A 19,672-nucleotide genomic window follows, 5' to 3' on the forward strand; every position below is an offset into this window, starting at 1 on the left:
TTTCGATTTTTTCCGGTCCGTTATTTTTCAATGTTTCTTTCGATTTTATAATTTTTCGTTTATTCTAGTTTTCAAAATTTCAAACTTTGATTTTTCAATTCCCCTGTTTTCCAATTTTTTAATTTTACAATTTTTGGATTTCCACTTTTCCGATTTTTAACTTTCTCAATTTTTAATGTCGATTTTTCATATTCTGGTTTCATCAATTTTTCAACTTTTTAAGACCCAGTTTTTAGATTTTTCATTTTTCAAGTTACACCTTTTCGTTTATTCAGTTTTAATTTTTCAATTTTACAATATTTTCATTTTTTATTAATTTTTCAGTTTATCAATTTTTAATTTTTCGATTTTTTAATTATTCGTTTCCTCAATCTTTCAAGTTTTTTTTTTTCATTTCCCGATTTTTTTATTTTCCATTTTCTCGATTTCATATCAATTTTTCTTTTTTTTCATGTCCGTTATTTGTCAATGTTTCTTTCGATTTTATCATTTTTCGTTTATTCTAGTTTTCAAAATTTCAAACTTTGATTTTTCAATTCCTGTTTTCCAATTTTTTAATTTTACATTTTTTGGATTTCCACTTGTCCGATTTTTAACTTTCTCTATTTTTAATGTCGATTTTTCATATTCTCGTTTCATCAATTTTTCAACTTTTTAAGACCCAGTTTTTAGATTTTTCATTTTTCGAGTTACACCTTTTCGTTTATTCAGTTTTAATTTTTCAATTTTACAATATTTTCATTTTTTGTTCATTTTTCAATTTACCAATTTTTAATTTTTAGATTTTTTAATTATTCGTTTTCCCAATCTTTCAAGTTTTTTTTCATTTCCCGATTTTTTTATTTTCCATTTTCTCGATTTCATATCAATTTTTCGTTTTTTTCATGTCCGTTATTTTTCAATGTTTCTTTCGATTTTATAATTTTTCGTTTATTCCTGTCTTCAAAATTTCAATTTTTGATTTTTCAATTTCTCTATTTTAGAGTTTTTTTCTAATGAATATTTCGTTTATTCGATTTTTAACTTTCTCATTTTCAATTTTTCATTTTTTCATGTCCGTTATTTTTCAATGTTTCTTTCGATTTTATCATTTTTCGTTTATTCTAGTTTTCAAAATTTCAAACTTTGATTTTTCAATTCCTGTTTTCCAATTTTTTAATTTTGCATTTTTTGGATTTCCACTTATTCGATTTTTAACTTTCTCAATTTTTAATGTCGATTTTTCATATTTTCATCAATTTTTCAACTTTTTAAGACCCAGTTTTTAAATTTTTCATTTTTCAAGTTACACCTTTTCGTTCATTATTCAGTTTTAATTTTTCAATTTTACAATATTTTAATTTTTTATTAATTTTTCAGTTCATCAATTTTTAATTTTTCGATTTTTTAATTACTTGTTTCCTCAATCTTTCAAGTTTTTTTTCATTTCCCGATTTTTTTTAATTTCCATATCAATTTTTCGTTCGTTATTTTTCAATGTTTCTTTCGATTTTATAATTTTACGTTTATTCTAGGTTTCAAAATTTCAAACTTTGATTTTTCAATTCCTCTGTTTTCCAATTTTTTAATTTTTCAATTTTCCAATTTTTGGATTTCCACTTATCCGATTTTTCGGTTTCTTTACAATGAATATTTCATTTTTTCGATTTTTACCTTTCTCAATTTTTAATGTCAATTTTTCAAATTTTCGTTTCATCAATTTTTCAAGTTTTTGATTTCCAGTTTTTAGATTTTTCATTTTTCATGTTATACTTTTTGTTTATTCAGTTTTGATTTTTAAATTTTACAATATTTTTATTTTTTATTAATTTTTCAATTTTTCTGTTTCTCAATTTTTAATTTTTCGTTTCCTCAATCTTTCAAGCATTTTTATTTTTCATTTCCCGACTTTTTTAATTTCCATTTTCTCGATTTTATATCAGTTTTTCGTTTTTTCATGCCCGTTATTTTCCGAGGTTTCCTTCGATGTTATAATTTTTCGTTTATTCGAGTTTTCAAAATTTCAAACTTTGATCTTTCAATTCCTGTTTTCCAATTTTTTTATTTTTTATTTTGCAATTTTTGGATTTCCACTTATCCGATTTTCCGGTTTCTTTACAATGAATATTTCGTTTTTTGAATTTCTCAATTTTTGATCTGTCGATTTTCGTTTCATCAATTTTACAGCATTTCCATTTTTTTATTAAAAAAGTGAAAATGGAAAAATAAAAAATCGAAAACTTAAAAATAGGAAAAAACTGAAAAATCGAAAAATTGCAAATCAAAGAATTGACGAAACGAAAAATTGAAACGAATCAAATCGAAAAATTGGAAAACACAAAAATTGTAAAATCGAAAAATTATAGAAACAAATTTGAAAGATCGAAACATTAAAAAATTAAATATTAAGAAATTGAAGATGTTTTAAAATGAAAATGGGAAAATTCTAAAACCGTAAAATTGAAAAAATGAAAACTAGAAAAATTGCAAATCTAAAATTGAAAAAACGAAAATTAAAAAAAATCTAACAGTTGAAAAAATTGAAAACCAAAAAATTGAAAAATCAAAAAATTGAAAAGTTTCACAATGGAACAAAAAATGAAAAAATAAAGACAAAAAAACCGAAACGAAAAACTGCAAATCGAAAAATTCGAGAAATAATCTGGAAAATAAAAAAATTGAAAACTCCTGAAATAACCAATCAAAAAATTGTAAAATCCTTAAACGGAAAAATTCAACAGTTGGAAAAACGAAAAACTGAAAAATTTTAAAAGCAAAAACTTATACTTTTTCGTTCATTCAGTTTTGCTTTGTCAATTTTAAAATATTGTCATTTTTAATTAATTTTTCAATTTTTAATTATTCGTTTCCACAATCTTTCAAGTTTTTTTTTATTTTTCATTTCCAGATTTTTTTAATTTCCATTTTCTCGATTTTATATCAGTTTTTCGTTTTCTCATGCCCGTTATTTTTCGAGGTTTCCTTCGATGTTACAATTTTTCGTTTATTCGAGTTTTCAAAATTTCAAACTTTGATCTTTCAATTCCTGTTTTCCAATTTTTTTATTTTTTATTTTGCAATTTTTGGATTTCCACTTATCCGATTTTCCGGTTTCTTTACAATGAATATTTCGTTTTTTCGATTTTTAAATTTCTCAATCTGTCGATTTTCCAAATTTTCATTTCATCAATTTTTCAAGTTTTTGAATTCCAGTTTTCAGATTTTTTATTTTTCATGTTACACTTTTTCGTTTATTCAGTTTTGATTTTTCAATTTTACAAAATTTTCATTTTTTATTAATTTTTCGGTTTCTCAATTTTTAATTTTTCGATGTTTTAATTATTCGTTTCCTCAATCTTTCAAGTTTTTTTATTTTTCATTTCCCTATTTTTTTTAAATTCCATTTTCTCGATTTTATATCAGTTTTTCCGTTTTTTCATGTCCGTTATTTTTCAATGTTTCTTTCGATTTTATAATTTTTCGTTTATTCGAGTTTTCAAAATTTCAAACTTTGATTTCCTCTGTTTTCCAACTTTTTAATTTTTCAATTTTGCAATTTTTGGATTTTCACTTATCCGATTTTCCGGGTTTTTACAATGAATATTTCGTGCTTTCAATTTTTAACTTACTCAATTTTTAATGTCGATTTTTCAAATTTTCGTTTCATCAATTTTTCAACTTTTTGATTTCCAGTTTTTAGATTTTTCATTTATTCAGTTCTGAATTTTCAATTTCACAATATTTTCATTTTTTCATTTTTCGTTTTTTCATGTCCGTTATTTTTCATTGTTTCTTTCGATGGAATAATTTTTCGTTTATTCGAATTTTCAAAATTTCAAACTTTGGCTTTTCAATTTTTTTAATTTTTCAGTTTTGCAAGTTTTGGATTAGATTTTTTCAGTTTTTAGATTTTTCATTTTTGAGGTTATACTTTTTCGTTTATTCATTTTTGATTTTTCAATTTTACAGCATTTCCATTTTTTTATTAAATTTATTAATTATTATGGAAAAATAAAAAATCGAAAAATTGCAAATCCAGAATAGACGAAACGAAAAATTGAAACGAATCAAATCAAAAAATTAGAAAACCCAAAAATTGAAAAATCGAAAAACAATTTGAAAGATCGAAATATTGAAAAATTAAATATTGAGGAATTGAAAAGTCTTAAAATAAAAATGGAAAAATTCGAACACCGCAAAATTGAAAAAGTGAAAAATGTTTTAAATTGTAAATAATTTATTATTACATATTTGAAATGTAAACTAGAAAAATTGCAAATCTAAAATTGAAAAAACTAAAAACCAAAAAATTGAAAAATCCAAAAATTGAAAATTTTCACAATGAAAAAAGAAAAATTATGAAATCGGAACATTAAAAAAACGAAAAATTGAAAAAATAAAGACAAAAAAACCGAAACGAAAAACTGCAAATCGAAAAATTCGAGAAATAAAAATTTGCAAAATCAAAAAATTGAAAACTCGTGAAATTACCAATCAAAAAACTGTAAAATCCATAAACTGAAAAATTCAACAGTTGCAAAAACGAAAAACTGAAACATTTTAAAAGGAAAAATTTGAAGAATTGTTTGTCGTAAAATGGAATTTCCTGGCGGAATTGGACCCTCACATTCATACACGTGACTCTCTATAGATGTTTCCTGGAGGAGTCGCACCCCTACTTTTTGCACATCTACGCATTGTGTTCCTTATCTCGCCCCCAAATTCACGATCGCCCCCACTAAACTCAATAATCAGCCCTAGAATAAGGGAAATCAACGAGAAAACGAAAATTAACAGCCGCCACCAACAATTCCTTTTATAAAGGGAATTCAATAGCTCCATGGAAACAACACACAAAGTCGGGAAAATGGGAGCACCGTCTCCAGGAAAACCTCCTGATAGCAATAAGGGCGATTTTGTTAAGGACGGATAAAACGAGGTGTCGTCAATTCAATTCAACTTTATTGAAAATTACTGTTAGTGAAACTGGCCTTTGTTGTTTTTTATTGTCGAGTCTTTGAGATCTTGTTACGGCATTGTTCTTGGAACTTTCAACAACCAAGAATTACATAAAAATAGAATTTAACCTCAAATCATATGGGTCGAGGTGCAGATTAACATCGGTAAAATATTGTTGGCCTCGAAGCGTAAGTCAAGTATCACTTACGCCCCCAGAGCCACAACGTCCCAATTGCGTCGGAATAAATCATAATTCTCGCACACCCCAGCCGGCAATAGACGAAGAAATCGCCGACTTTATTTGATTAAAGTGAAAATTACTTACAGCGTCCACTCGTTTGTTCCATTCTTTACTAGGGTCGGATATCGTGTCCTGGATGTTTTTCATATGGTCGTTCACTTCACGTGGAGAGAAAATTCGCACCGTGGGCACGTCCTCGAACGACCTGGTAAACGTATCTTCGTCCACGCTACCAGCTGAACCCGCTGAAAGTTTATGTTGTGGATGAGGTTGTCGAGATTTTGTGCCCTTCGAGCCGACAAACGGGTGGAAAAGAAACAATTTTTTTTTTTATAATAATAATTTTGGTCGTAAAACCCCGAACAGGGTCGTATTTGCGCTACGAGTTTAATTGCGGTCCTGCACGTGACGTAATAACACTTTTCCACACGTCCGCCGCCCGGTTTTACAAGGGCACGCCCTACACAGATTAGTCGTGATGGCAATGACGTAAACAAATGCTAACTTACATGAAAAGTGAAGTTTTCTCACGGAACCCACTCTGCTTAAAACTGTTCATGCAAGAGAAATTAATAATGAAAAAAAGAAATAAAAAGATTAAAACAAAATTAAACAAGGTTAACTCACGATAGAAAATAATAAATAAAAAAAGCAACGAACTGATGATGGATTAACATTGTTTTTTTATGAACATTCCTCACCGGGATTGGCGCTGCTCGCCGTCGTGATGGTCCTGGCTTTGACGCCGCTGCCCAGGTTGGCCTTCTTCACAGGAATCACCGGCTTCTGCATCACCGCCCTGTCTATCTCGTCGGTGTTATCTGCGGAGTTGCGAGATTAATCCCGACGATTCCTACTAATTATAGCAGTACTAACAATCCGCAGACCTACTGGCCGTCAGGAGCAATTCCCCACTATCTTTGACTTCGTCGAACCTGGCGGACAATGCCTGCCATTTAGCGGGCGGCACGATGTTGCGTCTCTGGAGGTCTACCCTCAGCTTTTCGCCGACGTGCTTGTAGAGGTCGACCAGGGTGTTGAAAGCGGTGTCTCTGACGGTGGAGGTGGGGTCCGATAGGAGTTTCACTATGTCGGGGATGAAGCGGCTCAGGGTGAGCGACTGGGCGCCGTGTCTGGCAAAAAGCGGTTTTTTTTAGTACAAACGAAATAATTGAAATTTTATTATAAACTAGGAAATTATTACAACCAGATTTTGTACGATAAAGTGTAAACGTGGAAAACCGACGCTTGGCGACAGCGACTCCACATTATCATGTCCAAAATATAATTTTTTTTTATATATAACAATTTTTCGTTTCTCATTTTTTTTCATTTTTCCATTTTTCAATGTTTCTATTTAAAATTTTTCGGTTTTTAAACTATTTTTTTCAGTTCCTAGATTTCTTTTCCAATTTTCTTAATTGTTCGTTTCCTCAATTTTTCAAGTTTTTGATTTTTATTTTTCATTTGCCGTTTTTTTTTAATTTCCATGTTCTCGATTTTATATCAGTTTTTCGTTTTTTCCAAGTCCGTTATTTTTCAATATTGCTTTCGATTTCACAATTTTTCGTTTATTCGATTTTTCAAAATTTCTAACTTTGATTTTTCAATTCCTCGGTTTTATAATTTTTAAATTTTTTAGTTTTGCAATTTTTGGATTTCCAATTATCCAATTTTCCGGTTTCCTTACATTGAATGTTTAATAAATAATGAATTAATGATTCCAAAAATTGGAAAGAAAAAAATTCAACGGATCCAAAAATTGGAAAATCGAAAAATTATAGAACCGTCAGAATTATCCTACTTTTTTTTGTAAATATGTAATACTAATTATATATTTAAAATAAATTTCACTTTCAATTTTACGCTTTTAGAATTTTTCCATTTTTCAATTACTAGATGTTTCATTTATTCGGTTTTTAAATTTTTCGACTTTTAATTTTTCAGTTCCTCGATATTTAATTTTTCAATTTTTCGATTTCTCAGTGTTACAGTTCTTCGACTTTGCAATTTTTTGTTTCCAATTTTTCGAATCATTAATTCATTTCGATTTTTTAGATTCTTAATTTTTCGATGATTCGGTTTTTAGTTTCTTTAGTTCTTCGATTTGCAAATTTTGAATTTTCCACTTTTTCGATTTTCCAACTTCTGCATTTTCCAATGTTTAGATTTTGTAAGTTTTCAATTTGAATTTCTCGTGTTTTCAGTTTTTCAATTTTCGATTTTCAATTTTTCACTACTTAAATTTTTCATTTTGGTTTTTATTTTCTTAATTCTTTCAATTTCTCCGTTTTTCAGTGTTCTGATTTTATAATCAACTTTTAGATGTTTTTAGTTTTTCGTTTCTTCTAGTTTTTATTTTAATATGTAACTTAAAAAAAAACTTTTTCAGTTTTTCGATTTTAATTTTTCAATTTCTCGAATGCATTTAATTTTTCAATTTTTCGATTTCTCAGTGTTACAGTTCTTCGACTTTGCAATTTTGACGATTTCATAATTTTTCGATTTTCCAATTTTTGGATTCGTTGCATTTTTTTCCTTCCAATTTTTCGAATCATTAATTTACTTTCGATTTTTCAGATTCTCAATTTTAATTTTTCAATGGTTCGGTTTTTAGTTTTTTTAGTTCTTCGATTTGCAATTTTTCAATTTTCCAATTTTCCGGATTCCTTACATTGAATGTTTAATAAATAATGAATTAATGATTCCAAAAATTGGAAAGAAAAAAATTCAACGGATCCAAAAAAATCGAAAAATTATAGAACTGTCAGAATTGTACAGTCAAAAAGCTGTAACATTGAAAGATGGAAATTGAAATTGAAACTTTATTATGTATCAAGATCGAAAAGTTTTAAAATCCAAGCACTGCAAAATTGAAGTGATATATATATTTTTTTTGATATCACAATTTTTCGTTTTTCATTATCTTTCATTTTTCAGTGTTTCGAGTCGAGAAATGTAGACTTCCAAATTTTTCAATTTTTCGTTTCTTCAATTTATCGATTTGCAATTATCCGACACGTACTACAATCGATTTTTTTATTGTACGTTTCCTCAATTTTTCAAGCTTTTAATTTTTTTATTTTTCGTTTTTGTATCAGTTTTTCCTTTTTTTTTTTCATGTCCAATATTTTTCAATGTTTCTTTTGATCTTATAATTTTTCGTTTATTCGATTTTTTGAAATTTCAAACTTTGATTTTTTAATTCCTCGGTTTTCCAATTTTTCAATTTTTAACTTTGCAATTTTTGGATTTCCAATTATCCTATTTTTCGGTTTCTTTACAACGAATATTTCGTTTTTTCGATTTTTAAGTTTCTCAATTTTTCAAGTTCTTAGATTTTCCAAATTTACAATTTTTTTATTTTTTTATAAAAAGTTGAAAAATGGAAAAATAAAAAATCGAAAACCTAAAAAATAGGAAAAAACTGAAAAATCCAAAAATTCCAAATCGAAGAACTGAAGAAACGAAAAATTGAAAAGAATCGAATGGAAAAATAAGTAAACCCAAAAATTATACGTCAAAAAGCTGTAACATTGAAAGATCGAAACATTGAAAAATTAAATATTGGGAAACTAAAAATGTGATAAAATTTGTTAAATTATAATTATTATTACATATTTAAAATGAAAATTAGAAAAATTGCAAATCTAAAATTGAAATATCTAAAATTGAAATATCTAAAATGTAAAAAATCCAAAAATTGAAAAAATTAAAAACGAAAAATTCAAAAATTATACAATCAGAACATTAAAAAAAAGAAAAATTGAAAAAATAAAAAAACGAAACAAAAAATTGCAAATCAAAAAATTGAAAATTTTAAAAACTGGTGAAATTACCAATCGAAAAATTAAAAAATCTATAAATTGAAACATGCACAAGTTGGAAAATCGAAAAACTGAAAAATTTTAAAATGAAAAACTCGAACTGACAAAACAAAAAAAAAAGAAAAATTGCAAATAAAAAAATCTGAAGAATTTGAAATTGAAAAACCTGAAAATTATAAAATCGGAACATCGAAAAATTGTTAAAAAAAAAAAACAAAAATTGAAACGAAAAACCACAAATCGAAAATTTGAAAAAATGAAAAATTAAAAATCGAAAAACTGAAAAGTTAAATAAATGGAAAAATTCTAAAATCGTAAAATGAGAAAAAACGAAAAATTTTAAAAATCATCATTGTATATTTAAAAGAAAAAAATTGAAGAAAGGAAAAATAAGAAAATCTAAAGTTAAAAAATTGAAAAATTGAAAAAATAAAGAAAATAAACGAAACGAAAGAAAAATTGAAGAATGGAAAAACTGAAAAATAAAAAATACAAAAATTGAAAATTCGAATAAATGAAAAAGTTTTAAAATCCAACAATTGAAAAATGGAAAAATTCTAAAATCGTAATATTAAAAAAACGAAAACTCTTGAAAATCATCATCTTTATTACAAAATTAAAATAAAATTAGAAAAATTGCAATTAAAAACTGAAGAATCCAGAAATTAAAAAATCTGAAGTTGTAAATTGAAAAATTGAAAAATTTCACATCGAAAAAATGAAAAATTGGAAAATCAGAACATTGAACACCCGAAAAAAAAAATAAAAAACTGAAACGAAAAATTGTAGAAACAAAAAATTGAAAAATCTATAAATTGAAACATCCAAAAGTTGTAAAATGGAAAACCTGAAAAATTTAAAGATGAAAAACTCGAAAAATTGACGAAATAAAAAAAAGCTGCAAATCGAAACATCTGAAAAAATTGAAATTGAAAAAACAAAAAATTATACAATCGAAAAATTGTAAAAGTAAAGAAAATAAAAAAACAGAAACGAAAAACCACAAACCGAAAATTTGAAAAAATGAAAAATTAAAAATCGAAAAACTGAAAAGTTGAATAAATGGAAAAGGTTTAAAATCCTGTAACTGAATAAATGGAAAAATTCTAAAATCGTAAAATGAGAAAAAACGAAAAATTTTAAAAATCATCATTGCATATTTAAATGAAAAACTACAAAAATTAAAGAAAGAAAAAATAAGAAAATCTAAAGTTAAAACATCGAAAAATTGAAAAAATAAAGAAAATAAAAAACGAAACGAAAGAAAAACTGAAAAATAAAAAATACAAAAATTGAAAATTTGAATAAATGAAAAAGTTTTAAAATCCAACAATTGAAAAATGGAAAAATTCTAAAATCGTAATATTAAAAAAACGAAAACTTGAAAATCATCACCATTATTACATAATTAAAATAAAATTAGAAAAATTGCAAATTAAAAACTGAAGAATCCAGAAATTAAAAAAACCTGAAGTTGTAAATTGAAAAATTTCACATTGAAAAACTGAAAAATTGGAAAACATTGAGAAACCTAAAAAAAATAAAAAACCGAAACGAAAAATTGTAGAAACAAAAAATTGAAAAATCTATAAATTGAAACATCCAAAAGTTGTAAAATCGAAAACCTGAAAAATTTAAAGATGAAAAACTAGAAAAATTGACGAAACAAAAAAAAAAGCTGTAAATCGAAAGATCTGAAAAAACTGAAATTGAAAAAACAAAAAATTATACAATCGAAAAATTATAAAATTAAAGAAAATAAAAAACCGAAACGAAAATCACAAACTCAAAATTTGAAGAAATCAAAAATTTGAGAACTGAAAAAATGAAAAATTCAAAATGGAAGAATTGAAAAATTCTAAACACGAAATTGAAAAAACGAGAAATTTTAAAAATCATCATTGTAAATTTAAAAGAACAAGAAAAATTGTAAATAAAAAATTACAATGAAACGAAAAATTAAAAAATCCAAAGTTCAAAAAATCGAAATATTGTCAAATAAATGAAAAAGTTTTAAAATTCAATAATTGAAAAATTATAAAGTCGTAGAATTGAAAAAACGAAAAATTTTAAAAATCATTATTATCGTTATTACATATTTAAAATGAAAATTAGAAAATTGCAAACCAAAAACTGAAGAATCGAAAAATTAAAAAAAAATCCAAAGTTGAAAAATCGGAAAATTGAAAACTTCTACACAATTTTAAAATCAGAACATTGAAAAACCGAAAATTGAAAAAATAAAGAAAATAAGAAACCGAAATGAAAAATTACAAACTGAAAAACTGAAAATTCGTGAAATCAAAAAGTTCATTGCAAAATCTAAGAAATGAAACATCCAAAAGTTGGAAAATCAAAAAACTGAAAAACTTAAAAATGAAAACCCAAAAAGTTACATCTCGTAAAGTTGAAAAAAAAAATTAAAAAATGTGGAAATGAAACTAAAACTGAAAAAATATACATATAAAATCGAAACATTGAAAAATCGAAAAATAAAAGCGTAAAATTTGAGAAACTCAAATAAAAAAACTGCAAAATCTAAAAATTGAAAAATTCAATAGTTGGAAAATCGAAAAAGTGGAAAATCGAAAAATTGCATATCAAAGAACTGAAGAAACGAAAAACTGGAACATTGAAAAACTAAAAAACAAGAAACTTAAAAATCGAAAAAATTGGAAAGAAAAAAGTGCATCGAATCCAAAAATTGGAAAACCAAAAAACTATGGAATCGTCAAAATTGCAAAATCGAAAAACCGTAACATTGAAAGATCAAAAAATTAAAAAATTAAATATCACAAAATTGAAAAATTAAAAGTTGAAAAATTGTAAAATCGAACAAAAGAAATAGGTTTAAAATCTGATAATTGAAAATGGAAAAAACCAAAATCGTAAAATGAAAAAAATAAAAAAATTTAAATATAATTTTAATCAGCATTACATATTTAAAATAAAAAACTAAAAGAAACGAAAAAAAACCAAAAACATCTAAAAGTTGAAAATTATAAAATTAGAACATTGAAAAACCGGAATGAAAAATTGCAAATCGAAAAATTGAGGACATGAAAAATTGAAAAATCTAAAAATTGAAAAATGCAAAAGTTGGAAAATCGAAAAAGTGGAAAATTCAAAATTTGCAAATCGAAGAACTAAAAAAACTGAAAACCGAACTATCGAAAAATTAAAAATTGAGAATCTGAAAATTCGAAAAATTATGGAATCGTCAAAATTGCAAAGTCGAAGAACTGTAACACTGAGAAATCGAAAAATTGAAAACTTTAATACATTCGAGAAATTGAAAAATTAAAATCGAAAAACTGAAAAAGTTTTTTTTTAAGTTACATATTAAAATGAAAACTAGAAGAAACGAAAAACTAAAAACATCTAAAAGTTGATTATAAAATCAGAACACTGAAAAACGGAAAAATTGAAACAATTAAGAAAATAAAAACCAAAATGAAAAATTTAAGTAATGAAAAATTGAAAATCTAAAATTGAAAAACTGAAAACACGAGAAATTCAAATCGAAAATTTACAAAATCTAAAAGTTGGAAAATGCAGAAGTTGGAAAATCGAAAAAATGGAAAATTCAAAATTTGTAAATCGAAGAACTAAAAAAACTAAAAACCGAACCATCGAAAAATTGAGAATCTAAAAAATCGGAAAGAATTGATGATTCGAAAAATTGGAAACAAAAAAATGCATCGAATCCAAAAATTGGAAAATCGAAAAATTATGGAATCGTCAAAATTGCAAAGTCGAAGAACTGTAACACTGAGAAATCCAAAAATTGAAAAATTAAATACATTCGAGAAATTGAAAAATTAAAATCGAAAAACTGAAAAAGTTTTTTTTTTAAGTTACATATTAAAATAAAAACTAGAAGAAACGAAAAACTAAAAACATCTAAAAGTTGTTTATAAAATCAGAACACTGAAAAACGGAAAAATTGAAATAATTAAGAAAATAAAAACCAAAATGAAAAATTTAAGTAATGAAAAATTGAAAATCTAAAAATTGAAAAATGCAGAAGTTGGAAAATCGAAAAAGTGGAATATACAAAATTTGCAAATTGAAGAACTAAAAAAACTAAAAACCGAACCATCGAAAAATTGAGAATCTAAAAAATCGAAAAGAATTGATGATTCAAAAAATTGGAAACAAAACAATGCATCGAATCCAAAAATTGGAAAATCGAAAAATTATGGAATCGTCAAAATTGCAAAGTCGAAGAACTGTAACACTGAGAAATCGAAAAATTGAAAACTTTAATACATTCGAGAAATTGAAAAATTAAAATCGAAAAACTGAAAAAGTTTTTTTTTTTAAGTTACATATTAAAATAAAAACTAAAAACATCTAAAAGTTGATTATAAAATCAGAACACTGAAAAACGGAAAAATTGAAACAATTAAGAAAATAAAAACCAAAATGAAAAATTTAAGTAATGAAAAATTTAAAAACTGAAAACACGAGAAATTCAAATCGAAAAAGTAGAAAATTCAAAATTTGCAAATCGAAGAACTGAAAAAACTAAAAACCGAATCATCGAAAAACTGAGAATCTAAAAAATCGAAAAGAATTGATGATTCGAAAAATTGGAAACAAAAAAATGCATCGAATCCAAAAATTGGAAAATCTAAAAATTATGGAATCGTCAAAATTGCAAAGTCGAAGAACTGTAACACTGAGAAATCGAAAAATTGAAAACTTTAATACATTCGAGAAATTGAAAAATTAAAATCGAAAAACTGAAAAAGTTTTTTTTTTTAAAGTTACATATTAAAATAAAAACTAGAACAAACGAAAAACTAAAAACATCTAAAAGTTGATTATAAAATCAGAACACTGAAAAACGGAAAAATTGAAACAATTAAGAAAATAAAAACCAAAATGAAAAATTTAAGTAATGAAAAATTGAAAATCTTAAATTGAAAAACTGAAAACACGAGAAATTCAAATCGAAAACTTACAAAATCTAAAAATTGGAAAATGCAGAAGTTGGAAAATCGAAAAAGTGGAAAATTCAAAATTTGCAAATCGAAAACTAAGAAAACTAAAAACCGAATCATCGAAAAATTGAGAATCTAAAAAATCGAAAAGAATTAATGATTCGAAAAATTGGAAACAAAAAATTGCAAAGTCGAAGAACTGTAACACTGAGAAATCGAAAAATTGAAAAATTAAATATCGAGGAACTGAAAAATTAAAAGTCGAAAAATTTAAAAACCGAATAAATGAAACATCTAGTAATTGAAAAATGGAAAAATTCTAAAAGCGTAAAATTGAAAGTGAAATTTATTTTAAATATATAATTAGTATTACATATTTACAAAAAAAAAGTAGGATAAACGAAAAACTAAAAAATCCAAAAGTTGAAATGGGAACACTGACAAAAAATTTAAGCATAACTTAAAAGTTCGAAAATCGAAAAACTGAAAAATGAGAAATTACAAAATAAATGAAAATAAAAAACCAAAACGAAAAATTGCAAAATTTAATAATAGAAAATTGAAAAACTGGAAAATTGTAAGGGAATTTCTGTCGAAATATCGTCCGACCTTGATTGAAGCGACCACTCGCTGAGATTTCGTTTGATTAGAGAATTCCATTAGTGAAAAAATGTTTTACAGAATTCGAAAACTCCAAGAAAAATTAGATTTTCCCACAAGAAATAATGGAGCAAATAATGGAAATATAACACGGAGATATTTTTCGCAACGTTATCGCGACCGAAATATCGCATAAATATTTATGAACCCGAAAAATCGAATTGTTTGCTTTTTATTGTTTGACTTCTGCTAGTCACCAGTACTTATAGGAATTAAGCAGTTTGTATTTGCAAAGTATCATCAATTGCGGCCTTGAAATTAAGTAATAAATAAACATTATCAAAGTTTGGCAATTATGGCGTGAATAAAACGCTGCAATAAACGCTACACAAATAAATAGTCTGACGAATTTGGTCCGTATTTACTGCTTTACTAAATCTGAACGAACCAGAAAGCTAGAACACAGCTTTATTCGTTTTAAATTTCTGCCAAAACGAGACTACGTATCACCGCATCGTTACCGATAATATCTTGAGATTCCACCAATTAATTAAGTGGTAAATTGCTTTAAAAATAACTGCGAAAAAAGCTCCCACAACAGGTGTTCACAAATTGACCGCAATTTCCGCGCGACTAATAATTTATCCCCCACATTGCCAGATCAATCCTCGGAAACAAAATCTATACATAAATTAAACTTCCGCTCATCCACAGGTTCGATACCCAACGAAAGCTCCGGCAATGAAAGCTTCTAACTGTGGGGTTTTATTTGACTCCTGGCAGCTGTATCCATAAATGATTTTCTCCCCTCGTTTATTCCGCCGCGTCTACGACACTCGCAATCTCGACAAGATTGAACTTCGTCTGAAGCCGAAGTTCCGTTAGCAACAAAATTCGCAAATTTGTTATAACCGATTTAAAACCCTTGCATGCAACAGGTGCGGAAATTCCCTTACTCATTGAGCGTGTTGAGCAGACATCGCAACACTTCCTCCCGGATTTTGGCGTTTTTGTGCGTGAAGCCCGGCGTGAGCTTCTCCAGGAGCGTCTGCGGCGAAAGCGCGTTCCTCTCGAGCAGTTTCAGGATCAGCAGCTGGGCTTTTTCCCTCACGGTGTCTTTGGCGTCGCCCAATCTGTCTATCACGTTTGGTAATACTGTCTGTAGGTATGGTCTGAAGTCGGTCCCGAGCCTGTCTATTAGATATGTCATGACCTCGATGCCATTGCTGGAAACCTGCAAAAAAAGTCACATTTGTGTGTATCGTTGAGAATTTTTTATTTTTGGTTGGAAATGAATGAACGGATTTTTTCTCAGGGTTCGGTGGGTTTTATTATGCTGTGAGAGAACTTCGATTGGGTTTTTTAAATTGTCCGATAACAATAGGTAAATATTAAACAGCTTTAATCAATAGGGTGAGTCACGTTCTACGAAAATATGACACGACATTCTTTTAATACTATTTGTGTATTAAGTCGTCAATTAAAAACGGTTTTTGTTATTACCACTAAAATTGTATAAATGTACAGTGGACGATTTTCACCAACATCTCGTAATCAAAAAATATTAAACAGGGAATTGCACAGGGTTCTGTCCTTGGACGGCTTTATTTCTGAGATAAACAAATGATCTGCTAAATGTAACTCGCAATAATATTATACTAATAAAATCGAAATTCTTGACTGGGAAAAATACTACGAACTAGTCGATGTTAAAAATTTGAAATAAGAAAAAAATCTTGATATAATTTCGTAAAATTTGAAAATTCGAGCCAAAATTTCAAAAAACCAAATCAAAATATAATTTGGGCAGAATTAAGTCAAAATTTCAAAAAATCAAGTCAAAAAAATTTAAATTAAATCAAAATTTTAAGATAACCGAAATTTTGAGTTATCTAGAAAATTTCGAACATTAGACAAAAAAGTCACCAAAAAAATGCGCAAAAAAAAATTAAAAAAAACGCAATTAAAAAGTTCATAAAAAATATGTACATAAGTGTCAAAAAAAGAGGTCGAAAAACAACAAAAAAAGTGACCAAAAAAATCGAAAAATTACAAAATCTAAAAGTTAAAAAATTTAAAAATCCAAAAATTGAAAATTTTCACACTGAAAAAAATTTATAAAATCAGAACATTGCAAATCGAAAAATTGAAAAAAAAAATATTGAAAAATTGACAACTCACGAAAATACCAATCGAAAAACTGCAAAATCCATGAATTGAAACATCCAGAATTTGGAAAATCGAAAAACTGAAAAAATTTAAAAATCGGAACATCGAAAGATTGTAAAAATAAAGAAAATAAAGACCGAAACGATAAACCACAAACCGAAATTTTGAAGAAATGAAAGATTGGAAAATCGAAAAAATTAAAAAATTAAAATAAACCGAAAAGTTTTAAAATCCAGTAATTGGAATAAATGGAAAAATTCTAAAATCGTAAAATTAAAAAGAAAAAATGTTATTATCGTTATTACATATTTAAAATGAAAATTAGAAAAATTGCAAATCAAAAACTGAAGAATCGAGAAATTAAAAAATCCAAAGTTGAAAAATCAGAAAATTGAAAACTTTCACACTGAAAAACCGAAAAATTGCAATTCGAAAAATTTAAGAAAAAAAAATTGAAAAAAGAAAAATTACAAACTCGTGAAATTGCCAACTGAAAGACAAAACAATAAAATCGAAATTGTTGACTACGAAAAATTCTACGAACTTGATCTTAAAATCATGAAATAAAAAAAAAGTCAAAAAATTTAAGTTAAATCAAAATTTTAAGAAAATCGAAATTTAGAGTTATCTAGAAAATTTCGAAAAATAATAAATCCAATGCAAAAACTGCAATAAAAAGTGAACAAAAAAAATGACCAAAAGAAAGGTACAACAAAAAAGAGATGGGAAAAAAACGAAAAAAGTCCACAAAAAATATGTACATAAGTGTCAAAACAGAGATCGAAAAACAACAAAAAAAAAAAACTGGTCAAAAAAAGCGAAGATAGTTAAAACGCGTCAACAAGCCGGAAAATGTGTCAAAAAAATGACAAAAAAAAACAAAAAAAACGATACCAAAAAAAAACAAAAATTAAAAAATCTAACAGTTCAAAAAAAATTTAAAAATCCAAAAACGAAAAAAACTGAAAATGTTCACATTGAAAAAAAAATTATAAAATTGGAAAATTAAAAAACGAAAAAATTAAGAAAATAAAACAATTAAACAAAAAAATTGAAAAATTGTAAACTCATGAAATTACCAATCGAAAATTTGCAAAATCCAATCAGAAAATCGAAAAACTGAAAAATTTAAAAATGAAGAAGTCAAAAAATTGACGAAACAAAAAAAAAAGGAAAATAGCAAATCGAAAAATCTGAAGAAATTGAAATTGAAAAAACAAAAAATTATAACATCCGAACATCGAAAAATTGTAAAAATTAAGAAAATAAAAACCCAAACGATAAACCACGAACCGAAAATTTGAAGAATTGATGGAACGGAGAATCGAAAATTTGAAAAATTAAAAATCGAAAAAGTGAATTGCATATTCTAAAGGAAAACTGGAAAAATTGTAAACCAAAAATTGAAGACACAAAAAATAAAAAAATCCAAAGTTAAAAATAAACAAAACAAAAATCGAAACGAAAAAAATTGAAGAATCGAAAAACTGATAAATAAAAAATTGAAGAATAAAAAACGAAAACTTTAAAAATCCAACGTTGAAAAATCAAAAAATTGAAAACTTTCACTAGGAACTAGTAGATGTTAAAATTTTGAAATGGAAAAAAAATCCGAGATAATTTCGTAAAATTTGAAAATTCAAGTCATAATTTCAAGAAACCAAGTAACAATTTAATCTGGGGTGAATTTTTCAAAAAATCAAGGCCAAAAAAAAGATGACAAAAAAAAACTTACTCAAAAAAAAAACGATAAATTAAAAAATGTAACAGTTGAAAAAAAATTGAAAAATCCGAAAATTGAAAATTTTCACAATGAAAAAAACAAAATGACAACATTAAAAAACCAAAAAAATTAAGAAATTAAAAAAATCAAACAAAAAATTGAAAAATTGTAAACTCATGAAATTACCGATCGAAAATTTGCAAAATCCATACATTGGAACATCCAGAAGTCAGAAAATCGAAAAACTGAAAAAGTTAAAACGAAACAAAAAAAAGGAAAATATCAAATCCAAAAATCTGAAGAAATTGAAAGATTGGAGAATCGAAACAATGAAAAATTAAAAATTGAAAAACTGAATTGCATATTCTAAAGGAAAACTGTAAAAATTGTAAATAAAAAATTGAGGAAGCAAAAAATAAAAAAAACTAAAGTTAAAAAATCGAAAAATTGAAAAAATAAACAAAATAAAAAACGAAACGAAAGAAAAATTGAAGAATCGAAAAACTGATACATGAAAAATTAAAGAATAAAAACATCGAAAAATTGAAAAGTGGAATAAATGAAACAGTTTTTAAAATCCAATCATTGAAAAATGAAAAAAATGTTACAATTTTGAAATGAACCAAGTAACAATTTAATCTGGGGCGAATTTTTCAAAAAATGAAGTCAAAAAAATTTTAGTTAAATTAAAATTTTAGGATAATCGAAATTTAGAGTTGGCTAGAAAATTTGGAACATAGAAATAATAAATTCAATGCAAAAAATGCAATGAAAAAGTGGACAAAAAAGTCACCAACAGAAAGGAACAAAAAAAGAGAAGGAAAAAAACTGACAAAAAGCGGCATTAAAAAGTCCACAAAAAAATTTGTACATAAGTGTCAAAGAAGAGGTCGAAAAACACAAAAAAAAGTGATCAAAAAAGCGAAAAATGCGTCAAAAAAAGACAAAAAAACTTACTCAAAAAAAAACGACACCAAAAAAAACGAAAAATTATAAAAATCTAACAGTTGAAAAAATTCAAAAATCCAAAAATTGAAAATTTTCACAATGAAAAAAAATTATAAAATCAGAACAAAAATGAAAAAATTAAAATAAAAAACCCAAACAAAATATGTATTGCAAATCGAAAAATTGAAGAAATAAAAAATAAAAACCGAAAGTTAAAAATTTTAAAAATCAATAATATAAAAATCGAAACGAAAGAAAAATTGAAAAATTGAAAAGT

At 25.7% G+C, this 19,672-nt stretch overlaps 1 protein-coding gene across 7 annotated transcripts in view; it reads right to left on the reverse strand.

Annotated features, from left to right (window-relative positions):
- The window catches only part of LOC135126232 (CLIP-associating protein), a 61,775-nt gene that overhangs the window by 24,009 nt on the left and 18,094 nt on the right, over positions 1–19,672 (reverse strand). For 6 of the 7 annotated variants that reach the window (XM_064052125.1, XM_064052124.1, XM_064052120.1 and 3 more), the window contains exons 3-7: positions 15,512–15,789; positions 6,056–6,312; positions 5,881–6,000; positions 5,689–5,730; positions 5,264–5,424 (exon numbers count right to left, since the gene is read on the reverse strand). In XM_064052125.1, coding sequence (XP_063908195.1) covers positions 5,264–5,424; positions 5,689–5,730; positions 5,881–6,000; positions 6,056–6,312; positions 15,512–15,789 — 858 coding nt within the window. The remainder of the gene's footprint in view (positions 1–5,263; positions 5,425–5,688; positions 5,731–5,880; positions 6,001–6,055; positions 6,313–15,511; positions 15,790–19,672) is intronic. The other variant, XM_064052121.1, reaches the window with a different exon arrangement.

The sequence above is a fragment of the Zophobas morio genome, unplaced genomic scaffold (assembly GCF_036711695.1).
Source record: "Zophobas morio isolate AGI-343-1 ecotype UQ-CSIRO unplaced genomic scaffold, CSIRO_AGI_Zmor_V1 ptg000010l, whole genome shotgun sequence".
NCBI lineage: Eukaryota > Metazoa > Arthropoda > Insecta > Coleoptera > Tenebrionidae > Zophobas > Zophobas morio.